At 42.4% G+C, this 20,592-nt stretch overlaps 1 protein-coding gene across 1 annotated transcript in view; it reads left to right on the top strand.

Annotated features, from left to right (window-relative positions):
- LOC146009797 (uncharacterized) overlaps window positions 1-19,747 on the top strand; it is a 928,908-nt gene extending 909,161 nt beyond the window's left edge. The window contains exon 6 of the mRNA XM_083150264.1: window positions 17,272-19,747. Coding sequence (XP_083006390.1) covers window positions 17,272-19,205 — 1,934 coding nt within the window. The 3' untranslated portion in view covers window positions 19,206-19,747. The remainder of the gene's footprint in view (window positions 1-17,271) is intronic.
- Window positions 19,748-20,592: the final 845 nt, after the last annotated feature.

Genomic DNA, 20,592 nt, shown 5'->3' with positions numbered 1-20,592 from the left:
GGGGAGATCCATTGATGATGTACTATCTGTATTATGGGGAGAGATCCATTGATGATGTGATATCTGTATTATCGGGGGAGATCCATTGATGATGTGATATCTGTACTATGGGGGAGATCCATTGATGATGGGATATCTGTATTATGGGGGAGATCCATTGATGATGTGCTATCTGTATTATGGGAGGAGAGATCCATTGATGATGTGCTATCTGTATTATGGGGCGAGATCCATTGATGATGTGCTATCTGTATTATGGGGGGGGATCCATTGATGATGTGCTATCTGTATTATGGGGGGAGATCCATTGATGATGTGTTATCTGTATTATCGGGGGAGATCCATTGATGATGTGATATCTGTACTATGGGGGAGATCCATTGATGATGGGATATCTGTATTATGGGGGAGATCCATTGATGATGTGCTATCTGTATTATGGGGGAGATCCATTGATGATGTGCTATCTGTATTATGGGGGAGATCCATTGATGATGTGCTATCTGTATTATGGGGAGAGATCCATTGATGATGTGCTATCTGTATTATGGGGAGAGATCCATTGATGATGTGCTATCTGTATTATGGGAGGAGAGATCCATTGATGATGTGCTATCTGTATTATGGGGGGAGAGATCCACTGATGATGTGCTATCTGTATTATGGGGGGAGATCCATTGATGATGTGATATCTGTATTATGGGGGGAGAGACCCATTGATGATGTGCTTATCTGTATTATGGGGGAGATCCATTGATGATGTGCTATCTGTATTATGGGGGGAGTTCCATCGATGATGTGATATCTGTACTATGGGGGAGATCCATTGATGATGGGATATCTGTATTATGGGGGAGATCCATTGATGATGTGCTATCTGTATTATGGGGGAGATCCATTGATGATGTGCTATCTGTATTATGGGCAGAGAGATCCATCGATGATGTGCTATCTGTATTATGGGGGAGATCCATCGATGATGTGCTATCTGTATTATGGGGGAGATCCATTGTCGATGTGCTATCTGTATTATGGGGGAGATCCATTGATGTGCTCTCTGTATTATGGGGAGAGATCCATTGATGATGTGCTATCTGTATTATGGGGGGAGAGATCCACTGATGATGTACTATCTGTATTATGGGGGGAGATCCATTGATGATGTGATATCTGTATTATGGGGGGAGAGACCCATTGATGATGTGCTATCTGTATTATGGGGGGAGATCCATTGATGATGTGCTATCTGTATTATGGGGGAGATCCATTGATGATGTGATATCTGTATTATGGGGGAGATCCCTTGATGAAGTGATATCTGTATTATGGGGGAGATTCATTGATGATGTGATATCTGTATTATGGGGGAGATCCATTGATGATGTGCTATCTGTATTATGGGGGAGATCCATTGATGTGCTCTCTGTATTATGGGGAGAGATCCATTGATGATGTGCTATCTGTATTATGGGGGGAGAGATTCACTGATGATGTGCTATCTGTATTATGGGGAGAGATCCATTGATGATGTGCTATCTGTATTATGGGGGAGAGATCCATTGATGATGTGCTATCTGTATTATGGGGGGAGATCCATTGATGATGTGCTATCTGTATTATGGGTGGGGAGATCCATTGATGATGTGCTATCTGTATTATGGGGGGAGATCCATTGATGATGTGCTATCTGTATTATGGGGGGGGGAGATCCATTGATGATGTGCTATCTGTATTATGGGGGAGATCCATTGATGATGTGCTATCTGTATTATGGGGGGAGAGATCCATTGATGATGTGCTATCTGTATTATGGGGGGAGAGATCCATTGATGATGTGCTATCTGTATTATGGGGGGAGAGATCCATTGATGATGTGCTATCTGTATTATGGGGGGAGAGATCCATTGATGATGTGATATCTGTATTATGGGGGGAGAGATCCATTGATGATGTGCTATCTGTATTATGGGGAGATCCATTGATGATGTGATATCTGTATTATGGGGGAGATCCATTGATGATGTGCTATCTGTATTATGGGGGGAGATCCATTGATGATGTGCTATCTGTATTATGGGGGGAGATCCATTGATGATGTGCTATCTGTATTATGGGGGAGAGATCCATTGATGATGTGCTATCTGTATTATGGGGAGAGATCCATTGATGATGTGCTATCTGTATTATGGGGGGAGAGATCCATTGATGATGTGATATCTGTATTATGGGGGAGATCCATTGATGATGTGCTATCTGTATTATGGGGGGAGAGATCCATTGATGATGTGCTATCTGTATTATGGGGGAGATCCATTGATGATGTGATATCTGTATTATGGGGGAGAGATCCATTGATGATGTGCTATCTGTATTATGGGGGAGATCCATTGATGATGTGATATCTGTATTATGGGGGAGATCCATTGATGATGTGCTATCTGTATTATGGGGGGAGATCCATTGATGATGTGCTATCTGTATTATGGGAGGAGAGATCCATTGATGATGTGCTATCTGTATTATGGGAGGAGAGATCCATTGATGATGTGCTATCTGTATTATGGGAGGAGAGATCCATTGATGATGTGCTATCTGTATTATGGGGGGAGATCCATTGATGATGTGCTATCTGTATTATGGGGAGAGATCCATTGATGATGTGCTATCTGTATTATGGGGAGAGATCCATTGATGATGTGCTATCTGTATTATGGGGAGAGATCCATTGATGATGTGCTATCTGTATTATGGGGGGAGAGATCCATTGATGATGTGCTATCCGTATTGTGGGGGGAGATCCATCGATGATGTGATATCTGAATTATGGGGGGAGATCCATTGATGATGTGCTATCTGTATTATGGGGGGAGAGATCCATTGATGATGTGCTATCCGTATTGTGGGGGGAGATCCATCGATGATGTGATATCTGAATTATGGGGGGAGATCCATTGATGATGTGCTATCTGTATTATGGGGGAGATCCATTGATGATGTGCTATCTGTATTATGGGTGGGATCCATCGATGATGTGATATCTGGATTATGGGGGGAGATCCATTGATGATGTGCTCTCTGTGTTATGGGGGAGATCCATTGATGATGTGCTATCTGTATTATGGGTGGGATCCATCGATGATGTGATATCTGTATTGCGGGGTGGGGGATCCATTGATGATGTGCTATCTGTATTATGGGGGGAGAGATCCATTGATGATGTGCTATCTGTTATTATGGGGGGAGATCCATCGATGATGTGATATCTGTATTATGGGAGAGATCCATTGATGATGTGCTATCTGTATTATGGGGGGAGATCCATCGATGATGTGATATCTGTATTATGGGAGGAGAGATCCATTGATGATGTGCTATCTGTATTATGGGGGGAGATCCATTGATGATGTGCTATCTGTATTATGGGGGGAGATCCATCGATGATGTGCTCTCTGTGTTATGGGGGAGATCCATTGATGATGTGCTATCTGTATTATGGGTGGGATCCATCGATGATGTGATATTAGTATTGCGGGGTGGGGGATCCATTGATGATGTGCTATCTGTATTATGGGTGGGATCCATCGATGATGTGATATTAGTATTGCAGGGTGGGGGATCCATTGATGATGAGCTATACGTATAATGGAAGGTGGCAACCATTTGATAATGTGCTATCTGTATTACGGGGGATGGGGGAGAGATCCATTGATGATGCACTAGTTGTATTGCAGGTGGTGGGATCCATTGATGATGATCATCCTCCATGTCCCTGTGGCTCACCATGAAAGCCCGGACCCAGCGCTACTACTACAGTACTGAGCACCAACAGGTCAGGCAGTGTCTGGCTCTTCATGGCTTAAGTCTCCCTCGCTGCTTTCCTGGCTGGCTGCCTGCTGTTGCTTTGAACATGCAGCGGCTGCTGTGCTGGTAATTTCTCAGCTGGTGGTCTGGTCCCTTGTGCAGGAACAAATTTACTCAATCCCTTTGGCCTCCTTTCTGCAAACTGGTGGTGGGTGACTGACCATGTGCGGTATTATTTATTTGGATTTTTTGTGGGGGTTGGGGGTTATATGCTGTATTATATGTGGGGGGGGACCTATGTGCTGTGCTATTATCTCAGTGGGGGGGGACTTACAGTATGTGCTGTATAATTATCTGGGGGGTCTACTTGCAGTATTACTATCTGTGAGGGGGACCTATGTGCTGTGTTATTATCTCAGTGGGGGGATTTACAGTATGTGCTGTATAATTATCTGGGGGGTCTACTTGCAGTATTACTATCTGTGAGGGGGACCTATGTGCTGTGTTATTATATGGGGGGCCTATGTGCCTTGCTGGGAATTTCTGTATACTCTCTGTAGTGTGGAGTTATGTGTGTACACTGTATAATAATAGTTATATTATCTCCAGCAGGGGGAGACACAAGCAGGGACTGATGGGAATTGCTGTATACTCTCTGTAGTGCGGAGTTATGTGTGTACACCGTATAATAATAGTTATATTATCTCCAGCAGGGGGAGACACAAGCAGGGACTGATGGGAATTGCTGTATACTCTCTGTAGTGCGGAGTTATGTGTGTACACTGTATAATAATAGTTATATTATCTCCAGCAGGGGGAGACACAAGCAGGGACTGATGGGAATTGCTGTATACTCTCTGTAGTGCGGAGTTATGTGTGTACACTGTATAATAACAGTTATATTATCTCCAGCAGGGGAGACACAAGCAGGGACTGATGGGAATTGCTGTATACTCTCTGTAGTGTGGAGTTATGTGTGTACACTGTATAATAATAATAGTTATATTATCTCCAGCAGGGGGAGACACAAGCAGGGACTGATGAGAATTGCTGTATACTCTCTGTAGTGCGGAGTTATGTGTGTACACTGTATAATTATAGTTATATTATCTCCAGCAGGGGGGGGGGGGGGACACAAGCAGGGACTGGTAGGAATTGCTGTATACTCTCTGTAGTGCGGAGTTATGTGTGTACACTGTATAATAATAATAGTTATATTATCTCCAGCAGGGGAGACACAAGCAGGGACTGATGGGAATTGCTGTATACTCTCTGTAGTGCGAGTTATGTGTGTACACTGTATAATAATAATAGTTATATTATCTCCAGCAGGAGGAGACACAAGCAGGGACTGATGGGAATTGCTGTATACTCTCTGTAGTGCGGAGTTATGTGTGTACACTGTATAATAATAGTTATATTACCTCCAGCAGGGGAGACACAAGCAGGGACTGATGGGAATTGCTGTATACTCTCTGTAGTGCGGAGTTATGTGCGTACGCTGTATAATAATAGTTATATTATCTCCAGCAGGGGGAGACACAAGCAGGGACTGATGAGAATTGTTGTATACTCTGTTGTGCAGAGTTATGTGTGTACACTGTATAATAATAGTTATATTATCTCCAGCAGGGGGAGACACAAGCAGGGACTGATGGGAATTGCTGTGTACTCTCTGTAGTGCGGAGTTATGTGTGTACACTGTATAATAATAATAGTTATATTATCTCCAGCAGGAGGAGACACAAGCTGGGACTTATGGGAATTGCTGTATACTCTCTGTAGTGCGGAGTTATGTGTGTACACTGTATAATAATAATAGTTATATTATCCCCAGCAGGGGGAGACACAAGCAGGGACTGATGGGAATTGCTGTATACTCTCTGTAGTATGGAGTTATGTGTGTACACTGTATAATAATAGTTATATTATCTCCAGCAGGAGGAGACACAAGGTGGGACTTATGGGAATTGCTGTATACTCTCTGTAGTATGGAGTTATGTGTGTACACTGTATAATATTAGTTATATTATCCCCAGCAGGGGGAGACACAAGCAGGGACTGATGGGAATTGCTGTATACTCTCTGTAGTGCGGAGTTATGTGTGTACACTGTGTAATAATAGTTATATTATCTCCAGCAGGGGGAGACACAAGCAGGGACTGATGGGAATTGCTGTATACTCTCTGTAGTGCGGAGTTATGTGTGTACAATGTATAATAATAATAGTTATATTATCTCCAGCAGGGGGAGACACAAGCAGGGACTGATGGGAATTGCTGTATACTCTCTGTAGTGCGGAGTTATGTGTGTACACTGTATAATAATAATAGTTATATTATCTCCAGCAGGGGGAGACACAAGCAGGGACTGATGGGAATTGCTGTATACTCTCTGTAGTGCGGATTTATGTGTGTACACTGTATAATAATAATAGTTATATTATCTCCAGCAGGGGGAGACACAAGCAGGGACTGATGGGAATTGCTGTATACTCTCTGTAGTATGGAGTTATGTGTGTACACTGTATAATAATAATAGTTATATTATCTCCAGCAGGAGGAGACACAAGCAGGGACTGATGGGAATTGCTTATACTCTCTGTAGTGCGGAGTTATGTGTGTACACTGTATAATAATAGTTATATTATCTCCAGCAGGGGGAGACACAAGCAGGGACTGATGGGAATTGCCGTATACTCTCTGTAGTGCGGAGTTATGTGTGTACACTGTATAATAATAGTTATATTATCTCCAGCAGGGGGAGACACAAGCATGGACTGATGGGAATTGCTGTATACTCTCTGTAGTGCGGAGTTATGTGTGTACACTGTATAATAATAGTTATTATCTCCAGCAGGGGGAGACACAAGCAGGGACTGATGGGAATTGCCGTATACTCTCTGTAGTGCGGAGTTATGTGTGTACACTGTATAATAATAGTTAAATTATCTCCAGCAGGGGGAGACACAAGCAGGGACTGATGGGAATTGCCGTATACTCTCTGTAGTGCGGAGTTATGTGTGTACACTGTATAATAATAGTTATATTATCTCCAGCAGGGGGAGACACAAGCAGGGACTGATGGGAATTGCTGTATACTCTCTGTAGTGCGGAGTTATGTGTGTACACTGTATAATAATAGTTATATTATCTCCAGCAGGGGGAGACACAAGCAGGGACTGATGGGAATTGCTGTATACTCTCTGTAGTGCGGAGTTATGTGTGTACACTGTATAATAATAGTTATATTATCTCCAGCAGGGGGAGACACAAGCAGGGACTGATGGGAATTGCTGTATATTCTCTGTAGTGCGGAGTTATGTGTGTACACTGTATAATAATAATAGTTATATTATCTCCAGCAGGGGGAGACACAAGCAGGGACTGATGGGAATTGCTGTATACTCTCTGTAGTGGGGAGTTATGTGTGTACACTGTATAATAATAGTTATATTATGTCCAGCAGGGGGAGACACAAGCAGGGACTGATGGGAATTGCTGTATACTCTGTTGTGCAGAGTTATGTGTGTACACTGTATAATAATAGTTATATTATCTCCAGCAGGGGGAGACACAAGCAGGGACTGATGGGAATTGCTGTGTACTCTCTGTAGTGCGGAGTTATGTGTGTACACTGTATAATAATAATAGTTATATTATCTCCAGCAGGAGGAGACACAAGCTGGGACTTATGGGAATTGCTGTATACTCTCTGTAGTGCGGAGTTATGTGTGTACACTGTATAATAATAATAGTTATATTATCCCCAGCAGGGGGAGACACAAGCAGGGACTGATGGGAATTGCTGTATACTCTCTGTAGTATGGAGTTATGTGTGTACACTGTATAATAATAGTTATATTCTCTCCAGCAGGAGGAGACACAAGCTGGGACTTATGGGAATTGCTGTATACTCTCTGTAGTATGGAGTTATGTGTGTACACTGTATAATAATAGTTATATTATCCCCAGCAGGGGGAGACACAAGCAGGGACTGATGGGAATTGCTGTATACTCTCTGTAGTGCGGAGTTATGTGTGTACACTGTATAATAATAGTTATATTATCTCCAGCAGGGGGAGACACAAGCAGGGACTGATGGGAATTGCTGTATACTGTCTGTAGTGCGGAGTTATGTGTGTACACTGTATAATAATAGTTATATTATCTCCAGCAGGGGGAGACACAAGCAGGGACTGATGGAAATTGCTGTATACTCTCTGTAGTGCGGAGTTATGTGTGTACACTGTATAATAATAGTTATAGTATCTCCAGCAGGGGGAGACACAAGCAGGGACTGATGGGAATTGCTGTATACTCTCTGTAGTGCGGAGTTATGTGTGTACACTGTATAATAATAGTTATAGTATCTCCAGCAGGGGGAGACACAAGCAGGGACTGATGGGAATTGCTGTATACTCTCTGTAGTGCGGAGTTATGTGTGTACACTGTATAATAATAGTTATAGTATCTCCAGCAGGGGGAGACACAAGCAGGGACTGATGGGAATTGCTGTATACTCTCTGTAGTGCTGAGTTATGTGTGTACGCTGTATAATAATAATAGTTATATTATCTCCAGCAGGGGAGACACAAGCAGGGACTGATGGGAATTGCTGTATACTCTCTGTAGTGCGGACTTATGTGTGTACGCTGTATAATAATAATAGTTATATTATCTCCAGCAGGGGGAGACACAAGCAGGGACTGATGGGAATTGCTGTATACTCTCTGTAGTGCGGAGTTATGTGTGTACACTGTATAATAATAATAGTTATATTATCTCCAGCAGGGGGAGACACAAGCAGGGACTGATGGGAATTGCTGTATACTCTCTGAAGTGCGGAGTTATGTGTGTACACTGTATAATAATAAGAGTTATATTCTCTCCAGCAGGGGGAGACACAAGCAGGGACTGATGGGAATTGCTGTGTACTCGCTGTAGTGCGGAGTTATGTGTGTACACTGTATAATAATAGTTATATTCTCTCCAGCAGGGGGAGACACAAGCAGGGACTGATGGGAATTGCTGTATACTCTCTGTAGTGCGGAGTTATGTGTGTACACTGTATAATAATAATAATTATATTATCTCCAGCAGGGGGAGACACAAGCAGGGACTGATGGGAATTGCTGTATACTCTCTGTAGTGCGGAGTTATGTGTGTACACTGTGTAATAATAGTTATATTATCTCCAGCAGGGGGAGACACAAGCAGGGACTGATGGGAATTGCTGTATACTCTCTGTAGTGCGGAGTTATGTGTGTACACTGTGTAATAATAGTTATATTATCTCCAGCAGGGGGAGACACAAGCAGGGACTGATGGGAATTGCTGTATACTCTCTGTAGTGCGGAGTTATGTGTGTACACTGTATAATAATAATAGTTATATTATCTCCAGCAGGGGGAGACACAAGCAGGGACTGATGGGAATTGCTGTATACTCTCTGTAGTATGGAGTTATGTGTGTACACTGTATAATAATAATAGTTATATTATCTCCAGCAGGAGGAGACACAAGCAGGGACTGATGGGAATTGCTGTATACTCTCTGTAGTGCGGAGTTATGTGTGTACACTGTATAATAATAGTTATATTATCTCCAGCAGGGGGAGACACAAGCAGGGACTGATGGGAATTGCCGTATACTCTCTGTAGTGCGGAGTTATGTGTGTACACTGTATAATAATAGTTATATTATCTCCAGCAGGGGGAGACACAAGCATGGACTGATGGGAATTGCTGTATACTCTCTGTAGTGCGGAGTTATGTGTGTACACTGTATAATAATAGTTATATTATCTCCAGCAGGGGGAGACACAAGCAGGGACTGATGGGAATTGCCGTATACTCTCTGTAGTGCGGAGTTATGTGTGTACACTGTATAATAATAGTTATATTATCTCCAGCAGGGGGAGACACAAGCATGGACTGATGGGAATTGCTGTATACTCTCTGTAGTGCGGAGTTATGTGTGTACACTGTATAATAATAGTTATATTATCTCCAGCAGGGGGAGACACAAGCAGGGACTGATGGGAATTGCCGTATACTCTCTGTAGTGCGGAGTTATGTGTGTACACTGTATAATAATAGTTATATTATCTCCAGCAGGCGGAGACACAAGCCGGGACTGTTGGGAATTGCTGTATACTCTCTGTAGTGCGGAGTTATGTGTGTACACTGTATAATAATAAAAGTTATATTCTCTCCAGCAGGGGGAGACACAAGCAGGGACTGATGGGAATTGCTGTGTACTCTCTGTAGTGCGGAGTTATGTGTGTACACTGTATAATAATAATAATTATATTATCTCCAGCAGGGGGAGACACAAGCAGGGACTGATGGGAATTGCTGTGTACTCTCTGTAGTGCGGAGTTATGTGTGTACACTGTATAATAATAATAATTATATTATCTCCAGCAGGGGGAGACACAAGCAGGGACTGATGGGAATTGCTGTATACTCTCTGTAGTGCGGAGTTATGTGTGTACACTGTATAATAATAGTTATATTATCTCCAGCAGGGGAGACACAAGCAGGGACTGATGGGAATTGCTGTATACTCTCTGTAGTGCGGAGTTATGTGTGTACACTGTGTAATAATAGTTATATTATCTCCAGCAGGGGGAGACACAAGCAGGGACTGATGGGAATTGCTGTATACTCTCTGTAGTGCGGAGTTATGTGTGTACACTGTATAATAATAATAGTTATATTATCTCCAGCAGGGGGAGACACAAGCAGGGACTGATGGGAATTGCTGTATACTCTCTGTAGTGCGGAGTTATGTGTGTACACTGTATAATAATAATAGTTATATTATCTCCAGCAGGGGGAGACACAAGCAGGGACTGATGGGAATTGCTGTATACTCTCTGTAGTATGGAGTTATGTGTATACACTGTATAATAATAATAGTTATATTATCTCCAGCAGGAGGAGACACAAGCAGGGACTGATGGGAATTGCTGTATACTCTCTGTAGTGCGGAGTTATGTGTGTACACTGTATAATAATAGTTATATTATCTCCAGCAGGGGAGACACAAGCAGGGACTGATGGGAATTGCTGTATACTCTCTGTAGTGCGGAGTTATGTGTGTACACTGTATAATAATAGTTATATTATCTCCAGCAGGGGAGACACAAGCAGGGACTGATGGGAATTGCTGTATACTCTCTGTAGTGCGGAGTTATGTGTGTACACTGTATAATAATAGTTATATTATCTCTAGCAGGGGGAGACACAAGCAGGGACTGATGGGAATTGCTGTATACTCTCTGTAGTATGGAGTTATGTGTATACACTGTATAATAATAATAGTTATATTATCTCCAGCAGGAGGAGACACAAGCAGGGACTGATGGGAATTGCTGTATACTCTCTGTAGTGCGGAGTTATGTGTGTACACTGTATAATAATAATAATTATATTATCTCCAGCAGGGGGAGACACAAGCAGGGACTGATGGGAATTGCTGTATACTCTCTGTAGTGCGGAGTTATGTGTGTACACTGTATAATAATAGTTATATTATCTCCAGCAGGGGGAGACACAAGCAGGGACTGATGGGAATTGCTGTATACTCTCTGTAGTGCGGAGTTATGTGTGTACACTGTGTAATAATAGTTATATTATCTCCAGCAGGGGGAGACACAAGCAGGGACTGATGGGAATTGCTGTATACTCTCTGTAGTGCGGAGTTATGTGTGTACACTGTGTAATAATAGTTATATTATCTCCAGCAGGGGGAGACACAAGCAGGGACTGATGGGAATTGCTGTATACTCTCTGTAGTGCGGAGTTATGTGTGTACACTGTATAATAATAATAGTTATATTATCTCCAGCAGGGGGAGACACAAGCAGGGACTGATGGGAATTGCTGTATACTCTCTGTAGTATGGAGTTATGTGTGTACACTGTATAATAATAATAGTTATATTATCTCCACCAGGAGGAGACACAAGCAGGGACTGATGGGAATTGCTGTATACTCTCTGTAGTGCGGAGTTATGTGTGTACACTGTATAATAATAGTTATATTATCTCCAGCAGGGGGAGACACAAGCAGGGACTGATGGGAATTGCCGTATACTCTCTGTAGTGCGGAGTTATGTGTGTACACTGTATAATAATAGTTATATTATCTCCAGCAGGGGGAGACACAAGCATGGACTGATGGGAATTGCTGTATACTCTCTGTAGTGCGGAGTTATGTGTGTACACTGTATAATAATAGTTATATTATCTCCAGCAGGGGGAGACACAAGCAGGGACTGATGGGAATTGCCGTATACTCTCTGTAGTGCGGAGTTATGTGTGTACACTGTATAATAATAGTTATATTATCTCCAGCAGGCGGAGACACAAGCCGGGACTGTTGGGAATTGCTGTATACTCTCTGTAGTGCGGAGTTATGTGTGTACACTGTATAATAATAAAAGTTATATTCTCTCCAGCAGGGGGAGACACAAGCAGGGACTTATGGGAATTGCTGTATACTCTCTGTAGTGCGGAGTTATGTGTGTACACTGTATAATAATAATAGTTATATTATCTCCAGCAGGAGGAGACACAAGCAGGGACTGATGGGAATTGCTGTATACTCTCTGTAGTGCGGAGTTATGTGTGTACACTGTATAATAATAGTTATATTATCTCCAGCAGGGGAGACACAAGCAGGGACTGATGGGAATTGCTGTATACTCTCTGTAGTGCGGAGTTATGTGTGTACACTGTATAATAATAGTTATATTATCTCCAGCAGGGGAGACACAAGCAGGGACTGATGGGAATTGCTGTATACTCTCTGTAGTGCGGAGTTATGTGTGTACACTGTATAATAATAGTTATATTATCTCTAGCAGGGGGAGACACAAGCAGGGACTGATGGGAATTGCTGTATACTCTCTGTAGTATGGAGTTATGTGTATACACTGTATAATAATAATAGTTATATTATCTCCAGCAGGAGGAGACACAAGCAGGGACTGATGGGAATTGCTGTATACTCTCTGTAGTGCGGAGTTATGTGTGTACACTGTATAATAATAATAATTATATTATCTCCAGCAGGGGGAGACACAAGCAGGGACTGATGGGAATTGCTGTATACTCTCTGTAGTGCGGAGTTATGTGTGTACACTGTATAATAATAGTTATATTATCTCCAGCAGGGGGAGACACAAGCAGGGACTGATGGGAATTGCTGTATACTCTCTGTAGTGCGGAGTTATGTGTGTACACTGTGTAATAATAGTTATATTATCTCCAGCAGGGGGAGACACAAGCAGGGACTGATGGGAATTGCTGTATACTCTCTGTAGTGCGGAGTTATGTGTGTACACTGTGTAATAATAGTTATATTATCTCCAGCAGGGGGAGACACAAGCAGGGACTGATGGGAATTGCTGTATACTCTCTGTAGTGCGGAGTTATGTGTGTACACTGTATAATAATAATAGTTATATTATCTCCAGCAGGGGGAGACACAAGCAGGGACTGATGGGAATTGCTGTATACTCTCTGTAGTATGGAGTTATGTGTGTACACTGTATAATAATAATAGTTATATTATCTCCACCAGGAGGAGACACAAGCAGGGACTGATGGGAATTGCTGTATACTCTCTGTAGTGCGGAGTTATGTGTGTACACTGTATAATAATAGTTATATTATCTCCAGCAGGGGGAGACACAAGCAGGGACTGATGGGAATTGCCGTATACTCTCTGTAGTGCGGAGTTATGTGTGTACACTGTATAATAATAGTTATATTATCTCCAGCAGGGGGAGACACAAGCATGGACTGATGGGAATTGCTGTATACTCTCTGTAGTGCGGAGTTATGTGTGTACACTGTATAATAATAGTTATATTATCTCCAGCAGGGGGAGACACAAGCAGGGACTGATGGGAATTGCCGTATACTCTCTGTAGTGCGGAGTTATGTGTGTACACTGTATAATAATAGTTATATTATCTCCAGCAGGCGGAGACACAAGCCGGGACTGTTGGGAATTGCTGTATACTCTCTGTAGTGCGGAGTTATGTGTGTACACTGTATAATAATAAAAGTTATATTCTCTCCAGCAGGGGGAGACACAAGCAGGGACTTATGGGAATTGCTGTATACTCTCTGTAGTGCGGAGTTATGTGTGTACACTGTATAATAATAGTTATATTCTCTCCAGCAGGGGGAGACACAAGCAGGGACTGATGGGAATTGCTGTATACTCTCTGTAGTGCGGAGTTATGTGTGTACACTGTATAATAATAATAATTATATTATCTCCAGCAGGGGGAGACACAAGCAGGGACTGATGGGAATTGCTGTATACTCTCTGTAGTGCGGAGTTATGTGTGTACACTGTATAATAATAGTTATATTATCTCCAGCAGGGGGAGACACAAGCAGGGACTGATGGGAATTGCTGTATACTCTCTGTAGTGCGGAGTTATGTGTGTACACTGTGTAATAATAGTTATATTATCTCCAGCAGGGGGAGACACAAGCAGGGACTGATGGGAATTGCTGTATACTCTCTGTAGTGCGGAGTTATGTGTGTACACTGTATAATAATAATAGTTATATTATCTCCAGCAGGGGGAGACACAAGCAGGGACTGATGGGAATTGCTGTATACTCTCTGTAGTATGGAGTTATGTGTATACACTGTATAATAATAATAGTTATATTATCTCCAGCAGGAGGAGACACAAGCAGGGACTGATGGGAATTGCTGTATACTCTCTGTAGTGCGGAGTTATGTGTGTACACTGTATAATAATAGTTATATTATCTCCAGCAGGGGGAGACACAAGCAGGGACTGATGGGAATTGCTGTATACTCTCTGTAGTGCGGAGTTATGTGTGTACACTGTATAATAATAATAGTTATATTCTCTCTAGCAGGAGGAGACACAAGCAGGGACTGATGGGAATTGCTGTATACTCTCTGTAGTGCGGAGTTATGTGTGTACACTGTATAATAATAGTTATATTATCTCCAGCAGGGGGAGACACAAGCAGGGACTGATGGGAATTGCCGTATACTCTCTGTAGTGCGGAGTTATGTGTGTACACTGTATAATAATAGTTATATTATCTCCAGCAGGGGGAGACACAAGCATGGACTGATGGGAATTGCCGTATACTCTCTGTAGTGCGGAGTTATGTGTGTACACTGTATAATAATAGTTATATTATCTCCAGCAGGGGGAGACACAAGCAGGGACTGATGAGAATTGCCGTATACTCTCTGTAGTGCGGAGTTATGTGTGTACACTGTATAATAATAGTTATATTATCTCCAGCAGGGGGAGACACAAGCAGGGACTGATGGGAATTGCCGTATACTCTCTGTAGTGCGGAGTTATGTGTGTACACTGTATAATAATAGTTATATTATCTCCAGCAGGGGGAGACACAAGCCGGGACTGATGGGAATTGCTGTATACTCTCTGTAGTGCGGAGTTATGTGTGTACACTGTATAATAATAATAGTTATATTATCTCCAGCAGGGAGAGACACATGCAGGGACTGATGGGAATTGCTGTATACTCTATGTAGTGCGGAGTTATGTGTGTACACTGTATAATAATAGTTATATTATCTCCAGCAGGGGGAGACACAAGCAGGGACTGATGGGAATTGCTGTATACTCTCTGTAGTGCGGAGTTATGTGTGTAAGCTGTATAATAATAGTTATAGTATCTCCAGCAGGGGGAGACACAAGCAGGGACTGATGGGAATTGCTGTATACTCTCTGTAGTGCTGAGTTATGTGTGTACGCTGTATAATAATAATAGTTATATTATCTCCAGCAGGGGAGACACAAGCAGGGACTGATGGGAATTGCTGTATACTCTCTGTAGTGCGGAGTTATGTGTGTACGCTGTATAATAACAATAGTTATATTATCTCCAGCAGGGGGAGACACAAGCAGGGACTGATGGGAATTGCTGTATACTCTCTATAGTGCAGAGTTATGTGTGTACACTGTATAATAATAATAGTTATATTATCTCCAGCAGGGGGAGACACAAGCAGGGACTGATGGGAATTGCTGTATACTCTCTGTAGTGCGGAGTTATGTGTGTACACTGTGTAATAATAGTTATATTATCTCCAGCAGGGGGAGACACAAGCAGGGACTGATGGGAATTGCTGTATACTCTCTGTAGTGCGGAGTTATGTGTGTACACTGTATAATAATAATAGTTATATTATCTCCAGCAGGGGGAGACACAAGCAGGGACTGATGGGAATTGCTGTATACTCTCTGTAGTGCGGAGTTATGTGTGTACACTGTATAATAATAGTTATATTATCTCCAGCAGGGGGAGACACAAGCAGGGACTGATGGGAATTGCTGTATACTCTCTGTAGTGCGGAGTTATGTGTGTACACTGTATAATAATAATAGTTATATTCTCTCTAGCAGGGGGAGACACAAGCAGGGACTGATGGGAATTGCTGTATACGCTCTGTAGTGCGGAGTTATGTGTGTACACTGTATAATAATAGTTATATTATCTCCAGCAGGGGGAGACACAAGCAGGGACTGATGGGAATTGCCGTATACTCTCTGTAGTGCGGAGTTATGTGTGTACACTGTATAATAATAGTTATATTATCTCCAGCAGGGGGAGACACAAGCATGGACTGATGGGAATTGCTGTATACTCTCTGTAGTGCGGAGTTATGTGTGTACACTGTATAATAATAGTTATATTATCTCCAGCAGGGGGAGACACAAGCAGGGACTGATGGGAATTGCCGTATACTCTCTGTAGTGCGGAGTTATGTGTGTACACTGTATAATAATAGTTATATTATCTCCAGCAGGGGGAGACACAAGCCGGGACTGATGGGAATTGCTGTATACTCTCTGTAGTGCGGAGTTATGTGTGTACACTGTATAATAATAATAGTTATATTATCTCCAGCAGGGGGAGACACAAGCAGGGACTGATGGGAATTGCTGTATACTCTCTGTAGTGCGGAGTTATGTGTGTACACTGTATAATAATAGTTATATTATCTCCAGCAGGGGAAGACACAAGCAGGGACTGATGGGAATTGCTGTATACTCTATGTAGTGCGGAGTTATGTGTGTACACTGTATAATAATAGTTATATTATCTCCAGCAGGAGGAGACACAAGCAGGGACTGATGGGAATTGCTGTATACTCTCTGTAGTGCGGAATTATGTGTGTACACTGTATAATAATAATAGTTATATTATCTCCAGCAGGGGAGACACAAGCAGGGACTGATGGGAATTGCTGTATACTCTCTGTAGTGTGGAGTTATGTGTGTACACTGTATAATAATAATAGTTATATTATCTCCAGCAGAGGGAGACACAAGCAGGGACTGATGGGAATTGCTGTATACTCTCAGTAGTGCGGAGTTATGTGTGTACACTGTATAATAATAGTTATATTATCTCCAGCAGGGGGAGACACAAGCAGAGATGCCCTGGAGGGAGATCGCATCTTGTCTGCAGATACTAAACTAGAAGATGACATCACACAGGACTCTCCAGGAGACATCCCCATTACTGTATATATACACCCAGTACCTTACAGCGCTGATATACCATCTGATCCCTCTAACCGTGATGCCTGTTCTTCTCATACCTCAGCTTTTGTTACACATAGTGCAGCTAAACCACATGATAAAATATTTCCATGTCCTAAGTGTGGGAAATGTTTTACACACAAATTGCATTTTGTTACACATCAGAGAAGTCACAAAGGTAGAAAGCCATTTTCCTGCTCTGAGTGTGGTAAAGGTTTTACACAGAAATCAGATCTTGTGATACATCAGAGACGTCACACAGGGGAGAGACCATGTTTATGCTCTCAGTGTGGAAAATGTTTTACAAATAAAACAGCTCTATCTGTACATAAGAGAAGTCACATATTTGAGAGACCATTTCCATGCTCTGAATGTGGAAAATGTTTTACATATAAAAGTTTTCTGGTTTCACATCAGAGAAGTCACACAGGTGAGAGATCATGTACATGCTCTCAGTGTGGGAAATGTTATACAAATAAATCTGTTCTGGTTAGACATCAGAAAAGTCACACAAGTGAGAAAACATTTTCATGTTCTGAGTGTGGGAAATGTTATACAAATAAGCAAGCTCTTGTTATGCATCAGAAAAGTCACACAAGTGAGAAACCATTTGAATGCTCTAAATGTGGGAAATGTTTTCCATATAAATCACAACTGGTTACACATCAGAGAACTCACACAGGTGAGAGGCCATTTTCATGCTCTCAGTGTGGGAAATGTTATTCAAATAAATCTGTTCTTGTTAGACATCAGAAAAGTAACACATGTGAAAAAACATTTTCATGTTCTGAGTGTGGGAAATGTTATACAAATAAACCAGCTCTTGTTATGCATCAGAAAAGTCACACAGGTGAGAAACCATTTCGATGCTCTAAATGTGGGAAATGTTTTCCATATAAATCACATCTGGTTACACATCAGAGAACTCACACAGGTGAGAGGCCATTTTCATGCTCTCAGTGTGGGAAATGTTTTCCACAGAAAACAGATCTTGTTATACATAAGAAAAGTCACACAGGTGATAAACCATTTTCATGTTCTGAGTGTGGAAAATGTTTTATGAAGAAATCAGATATGGTTATACATCAGAGACTTCACACAGGTGAGAAACCATTTTCATGTTCTGAGTGTGGAAAATGTTTTACACAGAAATCAGTTCTTGTTAAACATGGAAGAAGACACACAGGTGAGAAACCATATCAATGCTCTGAGTGTGGGAAATGTTTTATATACAAATCAGATCTTGTTAGACATCAGAGTGGTCACACAGGTGAGAAACCATTGTCATGCTCTGAGTGTGAGAAATGTTTTATAAATAAAGCAGATCTTGTTACACATCAGAGAAGTCACACAGGTGAGAAACCGTTTCCATGCTCTGAGTGTGGGAAATGTTTTACACGGAAATCAGTACTTGTTAAACATGAAAGATGTCACAAAGATGAGAAACCATTTGTATGTTCTCACTGTGGGAAATGTTATAAGAATAAATCAACTCTTTCTACACATGAGAAAAGTCACACTGGTAAGAAACCATTTCCATGCTCTGAGTGTGAGAAAAGTTTTAGATATAAATCAGAACTTGTTACACATCAGATAATTCACACAGTTGAGAAACCATTTACATGCTCTGAGTGCGGGAAATGTTATAAAAACAAAAGAGCTCTTGTAATTCACCAGAGAAAACACACGGATGAGAGGCCATTTTCATGCTCTGAGTGTGGGAAATGTTTTACATATAAATCTGCTCTTGATATACATCAGGAGACTCACACACAGGAGAAGTCATATTTGTGCTCCCCATGGTAAATGTATGAAGTTGGGAATTCTATTGAAGATGAGATGTTGCCCAAATCAATCAAATTCTACTACTTATTTATTTAGAACCTTCTAGAAGATAATATATATAATCTGATTGGTTGCCATAGCAACATCCCATCTTCAATAGATCTCCCATCGTAGTGTGGGAAATGTCTTCAGGTCCATACACACTGGGCGATAATGCGTGTGTATGTAGAGCGATGATGGGGAAATAGCTGGGCTGACAATCGCTCAGTGCGTATTTGCCCCGGGGGTGGACGGATTTACATAGCGGCAGCGTGCGGCAGCACTCACTGCTCATCGCTGCCCCGTACACACTGGGTGGCTTTCATGCTGAAAGATGCTCAGATGAGGGGCTATCCCTTCAAAGTCGCCCAGTGTGTACGGGGCTTTAGTCAGAAATTACAACTTCTCACACACCAGAATTCAAACAGAAGAAAGGCTTTTCTATGAGCTGATACATTATAATATTATGAATTAAGTATCGGCATATATTTGGAATGTGTGTCATTAATAAAAACTAAAAAAGATTTCTGGAGTAATATTTTTTTTTTATTAGATATCAGCCCCAGGAGGGAGCTAGCTAAAGTTATACAGGAGGGAGCTGGCTAAAGTTATACAGGAGGGAGCTAGCTGGAGTGACACATGGGAGCTGGCTGGAGTGACACATGGGGAGTCGGCTGGAGTGACAGCAGGGAGCCGGCTGGAGTGACACATGGGGCAGCTGGCTAGAGTGACACAGGAGAGAGCTGGCTGGAGTGACACAGAAGGGAGCTGGCTGGAGTGACACTTGGGGAGCTGGCTGGAGTGACACAGGAGGGAGCTGGCTGGAGTGACACTTGGGGGAGCCGGCTGGAGTGACACAGCAGGGAGCCGGCTGGAGTGACACATAGGGCAGCTGGCTGGAGTGACACATGGGGCAGCCAGCTGGAGTGACACAGGAGAGAGCTGTCTGGAGTGACACATGGGGCAGCTGGCTGGAGTGACACTTGGGGGAGCTGGCTAGAGTGACACAGGAGGGTGCTGACTGAAGTGACGCTTTGAGCCAGATGGAGTGATGCATGGGGTAGCTGGCTGGAGTGACACAGGAGGGAGTTGGCTGGAGTGACACAGGAGGGTGCTGAGTGGAGTAACACATGGGGGAACTGGCTGGAGTGACACTTGGAGCCAGAAGGAGTTACATGGGGCTTAACTGAGAGGATTCACGGAAGACTTCAGATTAATGGTCTAGTTTCCTAACATTTGCCATTTGTGGAACTCTGCAATTGAAGATATGGCCAACTGCATCCCATGGGTGTTCTATTGGGTACAAACCATGCAAACAAGTGGGGCAACTCATGATACCAAACTCAGCCATACCCTAGTGGCTTTGGAC

Source organism: Crinia signifera, chromosome 6 (genome assembly GCF_055691185.1).
Source record: "Crinia signifera chromosome 6, ASM5569118v1, whole genome shotgun sequence".
NCBI lineage: Eukaryota > Metazoa > Chordata > Amphibia > Anura > Myobatrachidae > Crinia > Crinia signifera.
Note: the sequence above shows the minus strand (reverse complement) of the source record. Positions and strands in the feature narration are given on the sequence as shown.